Raw genomic sequence first — 18,319 nt, 5'->3', positions numbered from 1 at the left:
CCTTCCATTTCTGCACGCTGCAGGAGAGCTGAGCCGGCAGCAGGAGCAGCTTTTCCAGAGCTGCATCCCTGCCCCAGTGCAGGGAGGCTTCCAGGGAAGAATGTGGGAGCAAGGAGGGTTTGGGGAGGGATGCAGGATGTAAGGAGAGCTCATCTGGTGGTGTTCATCTCCCTGGAGAGGACAGAGGACAGGGGATTATCCAGGGGCTCTGCAGGGATGAACAGCAGGTCCAAGCACTCACTGGGGAGAAACTCTCCTGGTGCCCCCGGGTAAGGCCAGGGTGGGGGGCAGGTGGGGACAGCATCCCAGCAGGATCACTGCTGGGCACTTCTTTCCAGCAGCACAGACCAGATCTCCTGCCTGGGGGGTGTTTGGTGTGCTCCAGGCAGCTCAGCAGTGGCCAGCAAGCTGCCAGGGAATCTGGGAGCTGGGTACCCGAGGCATGCAGAGAACCCTGCCTGGGGAGATGGAGAAGGGAAGGAGGGACATCCACAGTCTTGCAGTGACAGGGCAGTGACAAATAAAAGCATTATTCACTCAATGTGAGCTGAGGGCAGTGTGCAAGTGGCAGCCCAAATTCAGCTGGGCTTTCCTGCTGAACACCTCAGCTCTGTCTTCTCCACAAAATTTCTGGGCAACTGAAACATCAAAACTGAGCTAAATTTCATCATTATCCTGGTGAAAAACCCCACACATAAGAAGTGACTTTTTCTTTCATTCTTTTCAGTAAAAAACCATGTGGGATTTGTTTCACAGCTAAGGGCTCTGCTGTGGTTGTTGTGTGGTGACCTCACTACATCCCTGAGCAGCCTATTCCAGCATTTGCAACCATTTTCCTGAAAAATGTTTTCCTAACCTGAGCCTCTCTTAGTGCAGCTTGAGGCCATTTCCTCTCATCCTGTCTCTTGCAACCAGACTGATCTCCACCTGGCCACAACCTCCTTTTAGGGAGTTATAGAGAGCAATAAGGTCTCCCCTGACACTCCTTTTCTCCAGGTCCAACAGCCAGATTTTCCTGCTGGATGAAAAAAAAAAAAAAAAAAAAAAAAAAGGAAAGAGGATAGATTAAGTATAGCTGAATAAAATGAAACAAAAAGAAATGTTGTGGTGTTTTCTTCACACCAAACAAAATACTCTAGGTCAACCAAACCAAAATTTCTCCTTTTAATTTCCATTTAGAAAACAGAATACACACAACATTTCATCTGGCTGCTCCAAACCAAAAAACTTAGAGCTGAGATATTTCTCTCCACAGAAAGATTCACTATTTGCACAACTCCAGCTACAACCTTTGCACCTCTGGCCAGTTTCTGTGTTGCAACCACACTGGTGCTGATGTCAGCCCAGCAGGGCTTGGGGCATGCTTGGGGATCAGTGCTCAGCACCTACCAGAGGAGTTTTTCCATCAGCATTTCAGAGGTTTAATGTTATGCCAGGAGAAGGCAGATTTATGCACATCTGAGGGGGGTTATGCATTGCCACTGATTTGTATTCAGCACAGTGCAGGGATTTATGGAAGGAGGGGATCGATGTTTTATTGATATATAAAAAAACCTATATGATGGATGTGCTAATTGCACATTTTTTCTCCCAGACTCCCTTTATTACACACAAAAAAATGGCCCTGCTGCTTTAACAAATGCAGGGAAAATGTGCAACGGAGCCAGACTCCTTGGAGGTGATGCATGAGAGGGGAGCCAGGGCAGAGACCTCAGTTCTTTGTTTAACCTCTTCCCTAGCCAGTACTGAATCTTGCTTTCCTGTTGCCTGTGACTCCATTTCCATTTCACGGAAACCAGGCCCACACTGTGGGGTCCTGGCTGCTACAACAGGTATTGTTTCCCAAAAACACTGATCAGGGTGTGCATTTGCTGTGCCTTGCTGAGAGGGGACACACAGGGGGAAGAAGGAGCAGGGTTTTTTTATCTCTCTGCTAAAACAGTGAGCGTGCAGAGAGCAGGGGTGAAGGTGAGCCAGGTACTGTGATATGTGTAGCAATACATTTGAAAAATCAATATTCCTAAAGGAAATCACAGGCACACAGTGCCCTGGGAGCCTGAGCCCCACGCCAGTGCCCCTGTGCTCCAGTCGGGGAAGGAGGGTGGCTCTGCTCCATGCAGGGCTCTGTGCTCTGGGTCTGCTTTCTGCACGAGGCATTTGGGATCTGGGGAGCCACCAGAGCAGGGAAAGGACCTTCTGGGTGCAGGACACAGAGCAGAGGTTCTGTTCCACGCTGCTACAAGAGGTGGTAGCAGCATGGAAGGGAAGGTGGGGTAAAGCATGAAGCCCCAAGCGTCGCACCCGAGTGCTGCCTGCCCGAAACTGGCAGCACAGCTTGGGTTTTCACAGTGAGGATTTTGTCAGCTTGAGGGCCAGGGAAAAAGTTCTCAGGCATTAAGCTCGTGTTTTGCCAAGAAATGGCTTTGGCAGGCAGCTGCCACCCACGCAGCTCCAGGCTCCGTAAGCAGTCAAGGCGTGGGGTTGCTTGGCTTTGACCGGGCTTGGTGGTGCCCTACAGGGATGTTTGGCAAAAGCTCAGTCAGGAGTGAGTCCCTCTTGGTTCCTGCTATGCCCTCGCAGGAGGATGGTGGGAGGCACAATGGAGAGGAGGGTTCTCCCCCTGGGACGTCGCTGCAGGGATCAAATCACCCAAAAAGTGATGAGGGGGACAAAGAAAAGAAGAGTGGCAGGAGGAGAATATATGCAATGGGTAGCCTGGAGGAGCTCAGGGGACAGGAGGGGACATTTATTAACCACAGGAGCAGCTATGCCAGGTTGATGTGATGCCTCAGGTTTTAGCTTTTGTATTTTTCAGATTCTCTGCTGCTTTAGTGTGCTCTTCTGAGCTTCATATTAGGGGATGGTGGCTCTCTTCACAGAGCAGGGAGACAAAACAATTCCTTCTCCAGCTGGGGACCAAGGACAAATGATCCAAATCTCAGGCCCAAGAGCACAAACAACGTGGGCTGAAGAGAGAAAAACAAGCAGGATGGGACTGCATGGGCTGAAGCTGGAATCAGACAATTAACTCCAATGTGCAAATGGAGCAGAACTTATAAAAGTGAGAGCCCCCATGACTGGCTGTCCATTTTGTGACCATTTTTGGTTCATTTGGGTGCAGCCCTGGCTGGGATCTTGCACTGCCCAAGGTGGATCCATTGAGGCCCTTTAATAAATCCCTGCTTTATTCTTTAGCTGTGTCTAAAGCTAAAGAATAAAGAAATGTCTCTGTTCCAGGTCAGCCTTGACAAAGCATCAGACGTGTGCTGGGGGCTGTGCCAGAGGAGGGGAGTGCCACTGGTTCCCCGTGCCACTCACCCTCGGGAGCCACACACATCCCCAGCCTGCTCCTCCTCCACAGGCAGGTGTCTCCCACTGTAAAAGGCACGTCCACAAACGAACCAGCTCCTAATTGCCTCATTCTCCTTTTGTTGTGGGGAAAAAAAAAAAAAGTAATCATAGCTTAGCTGGCAGGGATCCTTTCAGATGTAGCTTTCAGGCTTGGTGTGTGTGCTGGCCTCTGCCCTCTGCACAGGGACAATGACAGGTCTCCAGGCTGACCAGCAGGATGGAGATGATAATTATGCAGGGATATTTTTTCCCTGCTTGGCACTGCTGGTCACAGCCTGTTATTGTGTCTTTGCTATCCCAGACCCACACACACAGCCTGTGCAAGGCCCCTGCATGATTTTTTTTTTGACTCCTCGGTGCTTGTAATGCTGCTGGATTTGTGTTCTCTGCAGTGCAGAGCTGGGGGAATGGGCTGAATTTCACCTGGCTCATACTGGGGGGACTGGGAGCTGTCCCAGCCCTGCCCCACCTTGTGTTTGTGAGGGTTTGGTGCATCCAGCAGAAGGGCTGGGCTCCCATCCTGCTCTATCCCAGCAACGACATCGACATTATCCAGCAGAGCAGGAGCAGCAGTCTGAGCCAGCATCCCCAAACTCAGCATCTCCACACCAGGCTCCCAAAACCTCCACTTTTTAGACTTCTTTATAAAATATTATAAAACATGCAAAAAACATTTAAATATTCTAAAATATTATAAATTCTTGTCGTCTCATTATAGAAATTTTAATTTATTTTTAAATTTCTAACTGATTTTTATTTTTTTATTACTCATGCTCCCATGCCTGCCAGACCGAGGGAGTGGGAGGAAGCATGAGACCCTCCATGCAGTCCCTCTTTTGAACAAAAATTAAAGAATAAAAAGGCAAGGAAAAAGTGAAAGAGAGCCGGCACAGCTGGTGAAGCTGAACGGGGCTGCTGGGGAGTGGTGGGAACAGAAGTAATAAAAAAAATAAAAATCAATTAGAATTTAAAAAATAAATTTAAATTTCTATAATAATAGTATAATAATTTATAATATTTTTATACTTTAGAATATGTTAAATGTATTTTACATGTTTTATAATGTTTTATAATAAATTTTATAATAATAAAATTATTTTATTATAAATAAATATTTAATTATAGATATATATTTATAGTATGTATTATAATATATATTAATATATTATGCCATATATAAAATATCTATTATCTATTATGTATATGTATATAATATATTAATATATTATATATTTATATAATATATTAACATATGTATATGATCTATTAATATATTCTATTAATATAATAATTATAATATATATTTCTTATAAATTAATATTGCAGTTTGTTGACCAGGCTGGGTGTTAGTCAGTCATACGTATACATATACGTATACATATACATATACATATACATACACACATACACACACACACACACATATGTATGTGTATATATATATATATATATATATACACAGATACACACACACACACACACACGTGTATATATATATATATATATATATATATATATATATATATATATACACATACATATATATATATATTTTTAAATTTTTTTTTAAGTGACAGAGCCAAGTTGGTTCAGCCTTTCCCCCCCCTTCCCAGTTCAAACCAGTGCTTCACACCCCCTGCACAGGCTGGGGGGGTCACAGACTAGCAGGGTACCCTTTGTCCCTGCAGAAAGCAGCTGGGGGAAGAGTGGGCGCGTTCCTGGCTCTGGCACAGCTGAATCTTTCCCCAGTGTGATGCTGAGCAGAGGGGGGGACCCCAGTGCCCCACTCGGGCACGTTGGGGTGCAGGGATCCCCTCCTGCTCCATGGAGGGCTGTGGTGTACCTGCATTCATCCCGCTTCAGGGCCAGGGACACGCTCTGGTGGCCCTGGTGGCCCTGGCTGTGTCCAGGTGCTTCAGTGATCACAGAAACATCGAATATTCTGAGTGGGAAGGGGCACACAGGGATCGAGTCCAGCTCCTGGCCCTGCACAGGATAGCCCCAAATATCCCATCATGTGCCTGAGAGAGTTGTGCCAATGTTTCTGGAATTCTGCGAGGCTTGGTGCTGTGACCACTTCCCTGGGGACCCTGTTCCAGTGCCCAACACCCTCGGGGTGAGGAGCTTTGATCCTAACCCTCCCATGACACAGCTCCATGCCATTCCCTCAGGGGCTGTCACTGTGATGCTCCAGCTTGCTGCCTTGACTATTTGGGGGCTTTTCTCCCCCTAAGAAAAGCCTCCAGCACCCAGTAAGGCTGTTAAGACAGCAAGAGTATAAAAGACAGACTATTCCTGCCTCTCATGCAATGTCTTTTTTTATTTTTTTTCTACAGCTCCTGCATTTTCCTCTGGAAAATGGATGGAAAAGCAGGTTCATGCATTGCTCACAGGCTGCTGAATGGAAAAGGTTGGCTTTTCTCCTCTTACTCTCTTCACAGCCTCACTGGGTGCCAGAGGCTTTTCTTAGAGGTGGAAAAAACCCCAACACAGACAAAGCAGCAAGCTGGAGCATCAGAGTGACAGGCCCCGAGGGAATGGCATGGAGCTGTGTCAGGGGAGAGTTAAACTGGATATTAGAGAAAGGTTCCTCACCCCGAGGGTGGCTGGGCACCAAACAGGCTCCCCAGGGAGGTGAGCACAGCATCAAGGCTGACAGAGCTCAAGAAACATTTGAACAGCACATGGCGTGACTCTTGGGGCTGCTCTGGGCAGGGCCAAGAGGGGGACTCGATGATCTTTGTGCGTCCCTTCCAGCTCAGGATATTTTCTGTTCTGTCGGTGAGTCGGATGCGGCTGGGAGATGCCACACGGAGGCACCACGGCATGTGCGGGAAGCGCCTTCATCCTCATCATCACCCGGCGCCTCGGGGTGACACAGGGACCCCAAAACCGAGAGCCCCAGCTCTCAGCCCCCACAGCACGGAGCGGGCCGAGGGCTCCCCGGGGCACTCGGGGCTGGAGGAAGGAGGGAGACGGGACTCGACAGCTGTGCCCGGGAGAGGGAAGCTTTCCGCCCGAAGCAGATACCGGGATAAATATAAACCGCCTTTGGGACGGCTCTTGGCTGGGACCCCCGGGCAGGGCAGGCTCACCCCTGGGAACGCGGCACCGCATCCCGGGGGATCCGGCTGGCACCGGGCGCTGTGTCCCGGGGATCCCGGCCGGTACCGGGCGCTGTGTCCCGGGGGATCCGGCTGGCACCGGGCGCTGTGTCCCGGGGATCCCGGCTAACACCGGGCGCTGCGTCCCGGGGATCCCGGCTAACACCGGGCGCTGTGTCCCGGGGGATCCCGGCTAACACCGGGCGCTGTGTCCCGGGGATCCCGGCTAACACCGGGCGCTGTGTCCCGGGGATCCCGGCTAACACCGGGCGCTGTGTCCCGGGGGATCCCGGCTAACACCGGGCGCTGTGTCCCGGGGATCCCGGCTAACACCGGGCGCTGTGTCCCGGGTGATCCCGGCCGGTACCGGGCGCTGTGTCCCGGGGGATTCCGGCCGGTACCGGGCGCTGTGTCCCGGGGATCCCAGCGGACACCGGGCGCTGTGTCCCCGGAGGATTCCGGCTGACACCGGGCGCTGTGTCCCGGTGTCCCCGGCACTCGCCCCACGCTCGCCCGGATCGCCCCGGAGCGGCCCGCGAGCGCCCTCCTGTGCTCCCGGGAGGAAGAAGAGGAGGAGGAAGAAGAGGAGGAGGAAGAAGAGGAGGAGGAGCGGTCGGCGGCGGGCGCAGAGGGGTTTGGTTTTGGGTGCGGGAAGGGTTGGCCTGAGAAGCTGTGGCTGCCCCAGCCCTGGAAGTGCTCGACGCCCGGCTGGATGGAGCTTGGAGCACCCTGGCTGTTGTAAATGTAGGTGAACCTAATGGGAAGAAATGACGATGTTTGACTCAGGCTGGATGATTTCTTTATTATAACTATGGTTAAAATACATTAATATACTATATAAAAAGGAATATATTAAAACTACATACTACTTTTTCTAATTCTATCTCTAACACAACTCACGACCCTCTCCCGAGAGTCTAAACACAGGTAAATTAGATTAACCATCAGGCTCAAACAATTGTCGCCAGAATCTAATCAAAAACTCACTCCAAGTAAACAATTCTCTAAACACATTCCACGTAAGAAAAACAAATAGCAGAAATAGAAATTGTTTTCTCGTTCATTTTTCTCTGTACACCTCTCTGAAAAATCCTAAGAGGGAGAGAAATGTGCCTGCTACACCTGGCCATGGTGGGGAGTGGGACTGGGTCGGCTCTGAGATCCACCCTCTTAACCTGTGCTGGGCCCTGGGGAGGTCACAGCTCGAATCCTGCATCCAATTCTGGACCACTGAACTCGGGAAGGACACTGAGGGGCTGGAGCAACTCCAGAGAAGGGAACAGAGCTGGGGAAGGCTCTGGAGCAAAATTCTGGTGAGGAGCGGCTCAGGGAACAACCCCCTAACAGGACGGTGGAATGAGCTCAGTGTCAGCCTCTTCTCCCAGTAACAAGCGACAGGATGAGAGGAAACAGCCTCGGGTTGCGGCAGGGGAGGTTTCGATTTGATAACAGGAAGGTTTTTATGTGGAGGGGGTCTTTGGTGAGTCTTTGGGACAGGCTGCCCAGGGCAGGCACCATCCCTGTAAGCCGTCCACAAACGGTTGGCTGTGGCACCTGGGGTCACGGTTTGGTGGCCAACACCTCGGTGCTGCTGGGGGAGGGTTTGGACTCGCTGATCTCGGAGCTGTTCCCCAATCCGGCGGATTCTGTCGCTCCCTGTCCTGTCGGCGGCCCCCGGAACCCTGGCCCGCGGCGCGCGTTTCCCGCGGGCGGCGCGGGCGCGTACCGAGGCGCGGCGGGGGAGCGCTTGGCGGGCGGACCGGCCGCCATGGCGTCGCCCCCGCTGTCGGCGGCGGGCGGCAGCGGCGGCGAGCTCAGCTCGGGCTCCGAGCCGGCGGCAGCGCTGCCCGCCCGGGACCTGCCCGCCCTCTTCGAGCAGGCGGCCGAGCGGCTCCCCTCGCTGCTGCCCGCTGCCAGCAAGGAGCAGCTGCTCTATCTGTACGCCCGCTACAAGCAGGTGAGGCGGGACCGGCCCCGGGCCGGGCGGGCCGGGCTGGGCGGCGGGAGCGGAGCGGTGCCGCGGCCCAAAACGTGGCAGCAGTGTCAGGGAGCGAAGTTGCGTCCCGGGGTGATGGCGGGAGCGGCGGGGTCTCCCTCCGGGACAGCGCCGGCTGCGCCTGCGGTGGGGGTAGATGGAGTCCGCTGGGACAGACCCCCCCGAAATCTGGGGGAAAGTGGTTGGGAAGTGTCCCAGCGGGAAAGGAGCTGGCCGTGCTTGTCGACAGCAGCTAAACATGAGCCCGAGAAGGCCAAGGGCTGTATCGGTGATAAATAAAACAGAAACAAATTTTCGGTTCCAGCAGGACCAGCGCAGTGAGCGACGCCCTGCAGTGGGCAGGGGTGAAGCTGCATCTCAAATTCTGGGTTCGCTTTTGGACTCCTCGGTTCAGGGAGGACGCTGAGGTGGTGGAGCGTGTCCAGAGAAGGGAACAGGGATGGGGAAGGGTCTGGAGCACAAGTCTGGTGAAGAGGTTTGGTCTGTAGTAAAGGAGGCTCAGGGGGAACGTTGTTGCTTTCTACAGCCAGCTGAGAGGAGATTGTGGCCAGGTGGAGGTCGGGTTCTGCTCCCGAGTAACATGTGAGAGGACAAAAGGAAAGGGCCTTAAGCTGGGCCAGGTGCTGTTCAGGTTGGACATCAGGGAAGGTTCCTCACTGGAAGGGTGGTCAGGCATTGGAAGGGGCTGCCCAGGGAAGGAGATGGAGTCACTGATCTTGGAGATGCCCAAGAAATCACTGGACGTGACCCTTGGCACCGTGGTGTGGTTGTCAGGGCAGGGGTCGGTCTAAGGTTGGACTCGGTGATCTCGGAGGTCTTTTCCAAACCAAATGATTCTGTAAATCCATCCCCCTGCTGGTTGTTCCTCACCTCTCACCCTTGCTCAGTGTGGGTGGCCCTAACACTGCATCCTTTGAACAACAGCAAGCAGACTCAAGTTCTGCCAGCAGAGATCCAGGTTGGATATTAGGAAAGACTTCTTGCCTGAAAGAGTGGGCAAAGAAAGGGCTGTGGGCACTGGAATGGGCTGCCCAGAGAAGTGGTGGAATGACCATCCCTGGAAATATCCAGAAACCAAGAAGAAGCAGGGTTTTGCCATATGGGAATGCTGGTTGGACTGAATGATCGTGGAGGTCTTTTCCTCCATTAATGATCCTGTGGCGTTGGTTTGGCCTTGGCAGAGTCCACAGGGGTTGCAATTGCTGTGGAGGAACAGCACCACAACTGAGCTGGTTGGTTCTGGTGGTAACCTTGAACACAGCCCCCAATTCCCCTTCAGTCTGTGTGAACTGAGCAAGCTGTGGGGTGCATCCTGTTGGGATACACGATGCAGCTTCTTCCTGCTCCTGTGGGAGAAGTTACATAAAACAAACCAAACAAAGCACTGGTTGCAAAGGACTGTCACAATCACTTCAGTCATTGAAACACAAAACTGTAAGTGTTGTAACACCCAGAATATTAAAGAATAAAACTATAAATTTAGGCTGGATGGAGCTCTGAGCAACCAGTTGTGGTGGAAGGTGTCCCTGTCTGTGCCAGGGGGTTGGAACTAGGTGATCTTTCAACCCAAACCATTCTGTGATTCTATGGCTCAAGTGTGTGGCAGGAGGTGCTGCCTCAGCTTGAGAACTAAATCCCACTCATTTGGATGAACAGAAAAATTGGGTGTGCAGATCTTCCATATATGGATTACCTGTGTCCTACTACTGCCATGTGTATTTGCTCTCAATTTTTTAGTGCAATATTTAATTATCCTCTAAGCTGGCAGCTCCCAGGCTGTGGTTTGTGAACCAGTAATTATGTTAAAAGCAGGCTGGTCACGTGAGGTTTTGTTTTCAGACTGTGCTTAGTGCTTAAACAGGACTGCAGGTTTCTCTTTCCCTTGTGAGAAAAAGGAGGGTAGGAAAAAAAATACAAGGAGAATTTTACAATTTCCAGGATGAGAGGAAAAAGGTGTCTCTTCTATAATTTTTAATAATTCTGTATTCTCAGGATGCTTGTTGCAAATCAAATCTTTCTTTTTTGCTCTGCTTTGTGACTATCCTGGGTGGAAATGGGAAGGAATTGCTTGCTTGTCAGCTTGATTGTCCACAGACTACAGAGGGTTTCCTGGTATTAGCTCTGTAAAACCAATAAGGAGTTTAAGGTTAAAAATGGCAAAATTAGAAGCTATTTCACAAGAGTTTTGATACAAGTCAGGAAAAGCTGACAATTAACACTTTGTCAGCACAGATTTCCACTTGCTTTCCACTGAGAAGAACAGGGCACTCCTGTGTCCCTGACCAACTGGGATGTGACAGCAAGTGCCTTTGTGCTCCTTGGTTTCAGGCTGTGCTTGGCTCCTGGATTTCTGTGCCTTCCCAGTTCAGAAGGTGCCCTCCCTGTCACAGAGTGCCTGGCAGTGCAGTGCTGGCACTGGAGATGGGAGAGGTTTGCCAGCACAGCCACTGCAGGATTATATCCTGCTAACTTTAACTTTTGCAGCGTTTTGTGCTTTAAATCAAAACGGGGGCGTTGAATGCAAGTTTTCTGTGTTTAATTACAGCAGCCATATCAGGATGCATAATGAGCTGCTAATATATTACCCCGGTGGATGGTGGAATTGCTGGCACACAAAAGGTGCTGACTCAGATCTGTCCACTGTCCTTGATTTGGCATCCTTGTCTTTTCCCAGTTTAGTGTTTTGTGTCACTAAAGGCTTTGATTTAAGATACAGCACCGTCATAAAAGAGGTGACAGTAACAGCTGAGCTCTCTGTTAAAATACTGTGTGTAATTTATTTCAAACTGTTTGGGTATATAGGCATTTTCCTGGAATTTTATTATCTTTTATTGGAGGCCATTTCAGGATTTTATTACTTTTCTCTCTGATTTTGTTTATGTGTCAGAGATCTGAAAATAAGGGAATTGCTTAGTTGTCATCTCCAGTGAGGTTTTTAGAAGATGTTGCTGAGTTTATGACTCTGGCCCACAACAGGAGGAACAGACTAGTCCATAAGGCTCTGGACTGGGACTGGTTTTTCTTCCCTTCCACTACTTTCTGTGTGGCTTTGGGCAAATCACTAGTCTGGGCCTTGTGTCTGTAGTGGTGAAGGGAGTGCTTGCCCATCATGTGGAGGATGAAAAATCTGATGTTCAGAAGGAGATCAGTGTAGCAGTGGTGATTTAGATAGGGGAGGGGATCCAGAACTTGCTGGAAATTACTGGACTGGGAAAACTGCCCTGCCAGAAGGAGGATGTGTCAATGTAAACGTTGAGAGGTGCTGGCAAGCTGGAAATCCCCTGTTGATGGCAAAACGGGGCCTGTACTGTCTCTGAGTGTGGGCTCAAGGATATAATACCAATTTTTCATTATGTCTTTCAAGTATTGTGGGACATGATGCCACAAACCTGCCCTGAACACAGGAATTTCCACCTGCAGTTCCCTGTTGCATGGAGCCATGCCATGGCACTGACTTGGTTGCTACCAGTGTCACTCTCTGTCCCTCTGGGACATGCAGTCCCTTGGTCATCATGACCCCCCCTTCTGTGTTTGGTGTTTGCTTGTCCTTCCTTACACCCCATTTTCAGTCAGGGCTTCCCCATGGGTTGGGACAGAGCTGTGGACAGGAACAGGCAGGAATTGCTGTCTTGCAAAAGCAGTTTAGCTTACTTGGCTTGTGTACAGTGCTGCTGTCCATGGAGGTTCTGTTCCTGTTATTGCTCCATAGGGAGGCTGCAAATACAATTCACCTTACAAGATTTACAATCAGGTCGGAATATTTGGCTGGAACACCTTGCTGTATAAATATATTGGCAGAAAAATTAGCAAAGAGCCATTTAACCACCACTAGGGAGGGAGAACCTGTTGTGGAGTAAGGTGTGAGGAGAATCTCAAGGTTTCACACAGTGCAGAGCAGCAGCTGAAGGTGTATGGGGATGGTGAACAGCATTAACACATCTCTGAGCATCTCTCTCTCTTCTAAATGTCATTGACCTTCAGCTCTCAGGTGAAGGCCTCATCCAAGGTTTCCAAATTTATTTTGGCCACAGGTGGAGATGGCTGCAGACGCTGCCTGTTTGGGGCTGCCTGGGTCATGTTTGTGCCACTCAGGAGAATAGTGCCTGCAGGCAACTCTGCATGCAGAAAGGCAATACTAGGAAGTTTTTAATGCATTCTGCCTGTCATGTTCTTTTAATGCAGCTGATGAACTGTAAGTGAGGAGAGCTGAGCATCAAGTGACCAGTCAGCACCCTAGAGACCTTCAATAATTATTTTCTGGGCACAGAATGAGAAAGTCTTAATTTAAAATACTAATACAGGCTCTTGGCTTCATGCTGGCTGTGGAGTAAAACAGCTTTTGAGGTCTTCTAGGGAAGTAGCAGAAGGACAGAATCCTGCACAAAATTTTGCCTTTTTTTGTCAGTATTGGCATGTTTCACTCCCCTTCCTTAGCTGTCAGGCTCAGGTCCCCTTTTATGTTAAATTCCTCGTTGGTTTCTCCTGCATTGTGAGTCTTGTGGTAAAAAGATGGGAGCCAAAATCTTGTGTTTTATTCTTTCCAACAAAACCACTGCAGGCCTTTTTAATGTACCTTAAAATAGCAAGCAGGGCACAAGTGCACTTTTTTCCCCTTTTGATGGATGAAATTTAACTACTATTCCTTGATTTGTATTACTATCAATGTTACTATCAGTCTTCCCCAATGCTAGAACAGCCTTTGAGTGCCAAATCTCCAGAGAGGAAACTGCTGTCGTGTTTTGATGATGGCAGTAGAAAATTAATATTAAAACAGATTTATTTTTTTTATCTATCTTGGCCAATTTCTGCAGGTTGGCTGTTGAACTAAAGAATTGCCAAGCAGGCATTTTCCATACAGATAATGAATTTACATTTTATTCCCTAGTTTGTTTTGCCTTTTAAAACAAGTGGTCTAATCCACCTCAGAGCATAGAAAAAAAAAAAACATTTAGACTACATGAATTGTGACTGACTTATACAACTTAACTGTTGCTAGCCTATTCTCCTATTTCTCCCTGAAATGCAATATGTTGTTTTTAAGGCCAGCTAAGGTGTTCTAATTTGGATGAATTGCTCACTGGGAGACAGTCAGATGTACAGAAAATTAATTTCAGTTACAGTCACTCATATCCTCTAACAGTTTAAATGAAAACATAGTATAACTAATAAATATCTCTCAGCACGGGCATGCTCTCTTTAAAGCCTGATTAATGCTTCCATCCTCAGCATAAAATCCCCACCCTGTTAAGGTGAAGAATTGTTCGTTGATTTAAGCACTTCACCTGCCTGAGCACTTGAGCATATTTCATAAAACATTTGGTGGATGCAGTTTGGTTTTGCTTGGCTAACAAAACATTTCCCCAGCAGCTTTTGTCCACCTCCAGGATGTACCTGTGTCCCCTCCCTGGGGTCCCCATCTGTGCTGTGTCCTGTCTTAGGGGGACTTGCTGTGGTAACTGCTTCCCAGGAGCTGCTGCTCTGGCTCAGCTGGGACTTCCAGCCTTTCACCCATCATCCTGTGTTTAAAACTTTTACACATGGAAAACTGCCTTAATCCCACTAGCACCAAGTTTGTTTTACACTGGCTATGACACTTTTTTCCATAGATCTGTCCCTGGGTTCTGGCTCGTTCCCTTTCTTGCTTGTGTTTTTTAATTTTACCTCCCCACACACATTTTCATTTCTGCCTTGCTTCTGGCAGATTGGCTCATCTCTGGCACTCAGGCCTTGACTTGTCTCTCATGCAGTGCTTCCTGCAGCCAGGTGCCTCGGAGCAAATTCAGGAGCTGCCTGGCATTCCTTTGCTCCAAGTTTGTCCCCTTGCCTTCCAGAGGACCTTGAAAATAATTAAGCAAATCTGTTTACTCGAGCCTTGTGCGGAAGCAGGTAAACTTCAGCCATAATGAATAATCATCTCTTGTAGAAACCCTAATCAACAGAATTTTTCTTTATCCTGGTGGAGGATGAGGCATTTGGCTGGGTAATAAACATAACATTAGTGAGAAATCACTCGCTGGTTATCCCTGTGGGTAATGCATGCAAAAGAAATGAGCTGCACAACAAAATTGCTTCCTGTGCATCATGCAAAGAAAACCCAGGGAAGCAGGGGTGAGATGGGGTTGATGAAGTTTTTTTCCAAAAAACCCTTTTTTCTGGCCTTATGACACTGTTACCCTGAAACCATCAGAACACAGAATTTTCCTTGCGCAAGTTCCCTTTGTTTCGTTCTGACAAAAGGAAATTTCTTTTCTTTAGGTGAAACTTGGAACCTGTAACACTCCCAAGCCAAGCTTCTTTGATTTTGAAGGAAAGCAGAAATGGTAAGAGGAAATCCTTGTCATTCCTAGCAATTCTGGCTCTACTTTTTGTTCCATCTTGTTTCATCTGTTGACAAATTATGGATCTAGGGGATGTCAGCTCGGAGAGTTGCCACTGAAATGGCTTTTTTAAAGCCTTTTTTTAAACAAGGAAATGTTTGCTATGCCTGATACAGATGTGAAATACCAGAATCCTTTATTTACTGCCTTCATCCTGAACTGGCATGCAATACAGCAAAAATGTGAAAATAGCTGCAGCTCTGTGAATACAAACTGTGTTCCAGCCTGGATCAGGATCCCCTCTGAAAGATCCTTTCACAACAGAACTGCACTGACAGTAGCCATTCATGGCCTCAGAGAGAAGTTGACCGTTTCAAGCTGAATGAAAGATGGCTTTGCATGCCCTGATGAAAGGGTTTTGATGAATCTGTTTGCTGTGTTCCACTGATGGCACTATAAAAACACCTTGTGCTGTCTCTGAGGGGCTCACTGATGGTTTGCTGTTGCTCCTAGGGAGGCTTGGAAAGCCCTGGGAGATACCAGCCCTCACCAAGCTATGCAGGAGTACATCGCTGCAGTGAAAAAACTCGACCCCAGTTGGAATCCACAGGTAGGAAGCGTGGAAACAGCATTTGGAAAACAAACCAGCATTTGGCTTTTTGAAGCTTACAGGCTTTAATTGCTGCATGGCAAACTTCATTTTGAGCAGATTAAAGTCTAAAATTATTTCTAAAATTCTCCTTTTGTTGTGACTGAAGCATGAAGAACCATCTCTTTCATTCATAATGATCTTCATTACAGCCAGCACATGCACAGGGTTGGTTTGGCTGTAGTGATCTAATTTATTTTGCTCTTATTGGTTCATGCTGTATTTAGCATGTAAAGATACTTTTTATCCTTTTCTCATCCTTCTCTTTTCAACTACTCTTTAAATGTTGATCAATAGAAAGCAATCTCCATGAAAGTGACATGAACTGAATGATCAATTCTAAAAATGTTTCCTTTTTGTTTCCATGCAGCAAATTACCAAATCTGATTATGATTAGGTACTCCAACATAACAAGTCTGTATCTGTGTGTTATAGGGAGACTGTACTGTCATTTTAATTAATTTGTCTTTCATCTACTAGGTTTATTACTTGACTGAATCCTTAAGGATATCTCCTGTTTATAGACTCACTTTTATACGATTTTTAAAGAGGATTGCTCTTTAGAAAAAGTATAGCCTTTGGAAATAGAGTGGAGATATTTCACTAATAGTAAAATGCTGAAGGCATGGTAATTTCTAATGGTAGGCAATTTGTTCTTCCATGGTCCCGTGCTTTGGAAGCAAAATCTTCTGTGGGCACAATCCTGTGAACCAAGAATTTGATTTTGAGTTAATCTTCTGATGCTGTTCTTGAGATTTAAGGTTAGGGTTTTTTTTCCTTCACTAGTTCATGTTCCATGCCATTCATCGTGTTTTTGCAGCAAAGAAAGGTTGTCATTTGTGAAAAATCCTTTTTAATACCCTTGGAGAAAATAGTTTTATGTGCTGTGCAGTATGCCAAAGTTGGCTGCTTGCTGGGTAAATTCTTGTCTGGGCTAAAATTCTCATACAGAAATAAAGTAATTTGTAAAAATCTATGTATAACCCTGAATGAAGTGTCAAGTGAAGCATGTGAATATTAATTTGAAAATGAAAAAAAAATCAAACAAAATAGTCAGTGCTTTCTTGAACAAATTGTTCAACGTGGTGCCAGGTTTAGCTTTTTTGTATTCCCTTCACTTCCTTGCCTCAGAGAAATACTCACTGTCAGAGCTGTGAGCTTCAGGTTACAAAACTGTCAGCCAGAGAAAAGGGGTAATATGTTTTTACAAATCAAATATTTTAAAGAACCCATGCAGCAAACACAGAAAGATTGGCAGCACTGTTCCTCTCCTCTTCCCCTAAGGTATGAGGTTACCTTAGCAGAAAATGTAATTTAAAAGTCAGCATTGAAATAAAGGTGGCTTTGCTTTCTTCACAACGAATTCACCTGTCTTTCTTATTATATCATCCTTTTAATTCCGCTTTTATAGGACCAAAATACTCTCAGGAATCCTCCCTGATGCATCTCGTGCTGTTTTTCCTTCTCCCCACCAAATCCACGTTCTGGAGCCACGAGAGGGAGCTCTGTTCTTTAAAATTATGGAGATGGATGTGTCAGGGGATGGAGATAAAATAGCTACTTTAGTCTTCAAATTTCAAATTGGATTTATAGAAAAGAGCTGTGGGTACATTACAAGGTCCTTCATCACTGTCATTGTGTCTCCTTTATATGCTCACCTGCTGGGTTCCTTCAGATTTTTCTTACTTTTCATAGATTCTGAATTAAATATTCCAAATTCTTGGTTTAAAAGCAGTATAAAGTGCACATTACAAATATTAAAAGTTTGGCTTTCATATAATTATGGATCATAAATTGTAATTACAGTACAAAAGTGTTCAATTTCTTGTTGTGCACCGTTGTGAATTTTGGTATTTAAAACTTTTTCAATGTTCCCAGCTTACTTTTTCTTCGACCATTCATCTCATCCATTAAAGTTGTTCTTTTGTGTTATTTTAAATCCTCCTCAGTCTCCTGTTTGATATATTTGGAAAAGGGCTTTATTATCTTTATCCTTCAGTAAAATTTTAAGCTTAAAACTGCTTATTTTTTTCATAGGTTCATTTTTTCCTCAGCAAATTTGCTGCTGTTCTGCAGCCTTCAAGCTGTCAGTGTCCTTGTTAATAAATAGAATGAAACTAAATGCAGTATTTCTTTTGCAGTCCAAATAGATCCACTTCTTCATTCCTTTTTCTTGTTTCTCCATTGATTCGTTCCTTCATACTGAAGTTTCTTCATTAGTACACTTCCAGCATCAGATTTACCTGCTTTAATTTATTATCTTTGTTTTGGATGAAAAAAAAAAAAAAAAAACCAAAGTAAAAGGGTTCTGATGCAGTAGGTCTGCTGTGAATTTGTGTCCAGATGCAATGAGAACTCTAACAGCAGCCCAGATCTCACCTGCTGCTTCCTACTCCTGCACTGACTTTGGAGTGCCCACACTTCATTAGGAGACAGCTGAATGTAGAGAGGCAGCAGCATAGCTGTTCTCTGCTCTCTGAAGTTTGTGTGCCATTTTTGACTGTATCTGCTTGGCTATTTCCAATGTGGTTTCGTTTCTTTTACACCCTTGCTGCCTGCAGGCTGTCTCATAATCCTGCCTAATATTCTCTTTCAAAGCTTTGTCAAAAACCTGGGAAAAAAATTATCATACTGCACTTATTTTCAGCAATTTAATTTGCTTTAAAATCTTTTAAATTAACAGGTAACCTCGAGGATATTTGAGGTGAGGTCCGTTGTCCTTATATCCATGAAGCCACGGGAATCTCAAGGCTGTGTTGGTCTAGAACCAGTAATAACAATTGCTTTTCAGGATGTTCTGGAATTCAGCCCTTCTGTGTGGCATGGTCTTACTATGTGTTGTGGGTTGTTTTTTTCTTTTCCCAAGAACAGCTGTTAGTAGGAGGTCAGGAATATTCTTTTC

At 46.8% G+C, this 18,319-nt stretch overlaps 1 protein-coding gene across 2 annotated transcripts in view; it reads left to right on the top strand.

The window, feature by feature from the left end:
• Window positions 1-8,204: 8,204 nt before the first annotated feature.
• ACBD6 (acyl-CoA binding domain containing 6) overlaps window positions 8,205-18,319 on the top strand; it is an 80,407-nt gene continuing 70,292 nt past the window's right edge. For both annotated transcript variants that reach the window (XM_021545838.4, XM_085586720.1), the window contains exons 1-3: window positions 8,205-8,412; window positions 14,707-14,771; window positions 15,282-15,378. In XM_021545838.4, the coding sequence (XP_021401513.1) occupies window positions 8,224-8,412; window positions 14,707-14,771; window positions 15,282-15,378 (351 nt within the window). In that variant the 5' untranslated portion in view covers window positions 8,205-8,223. The remainder of the gene's footprint in view (window positions 8,413-14,706; window positions 14,772-15,281; window positions 15,379-18,319) is intronic.

Source organism: Lonchura striata, chromosome 8 (genome assembly GCF_050655825.1).
Source record: "Lonchura striata isolate lonStrDom1 chromosome 8, ASM5065582v1, whole genome shotgun sequence".
Taxonomy (NCBI): Eukaryota; Metazoa; Chordata; class Aves; order Passeriformes; family Estrildidae; genus Lonchura; species Lonchura striata.
The sequence above is the reverse complement of the archived record's forward strand: the minus strand, read 5'-3'. Positions and strand labels throughout refer to the sequence as shown.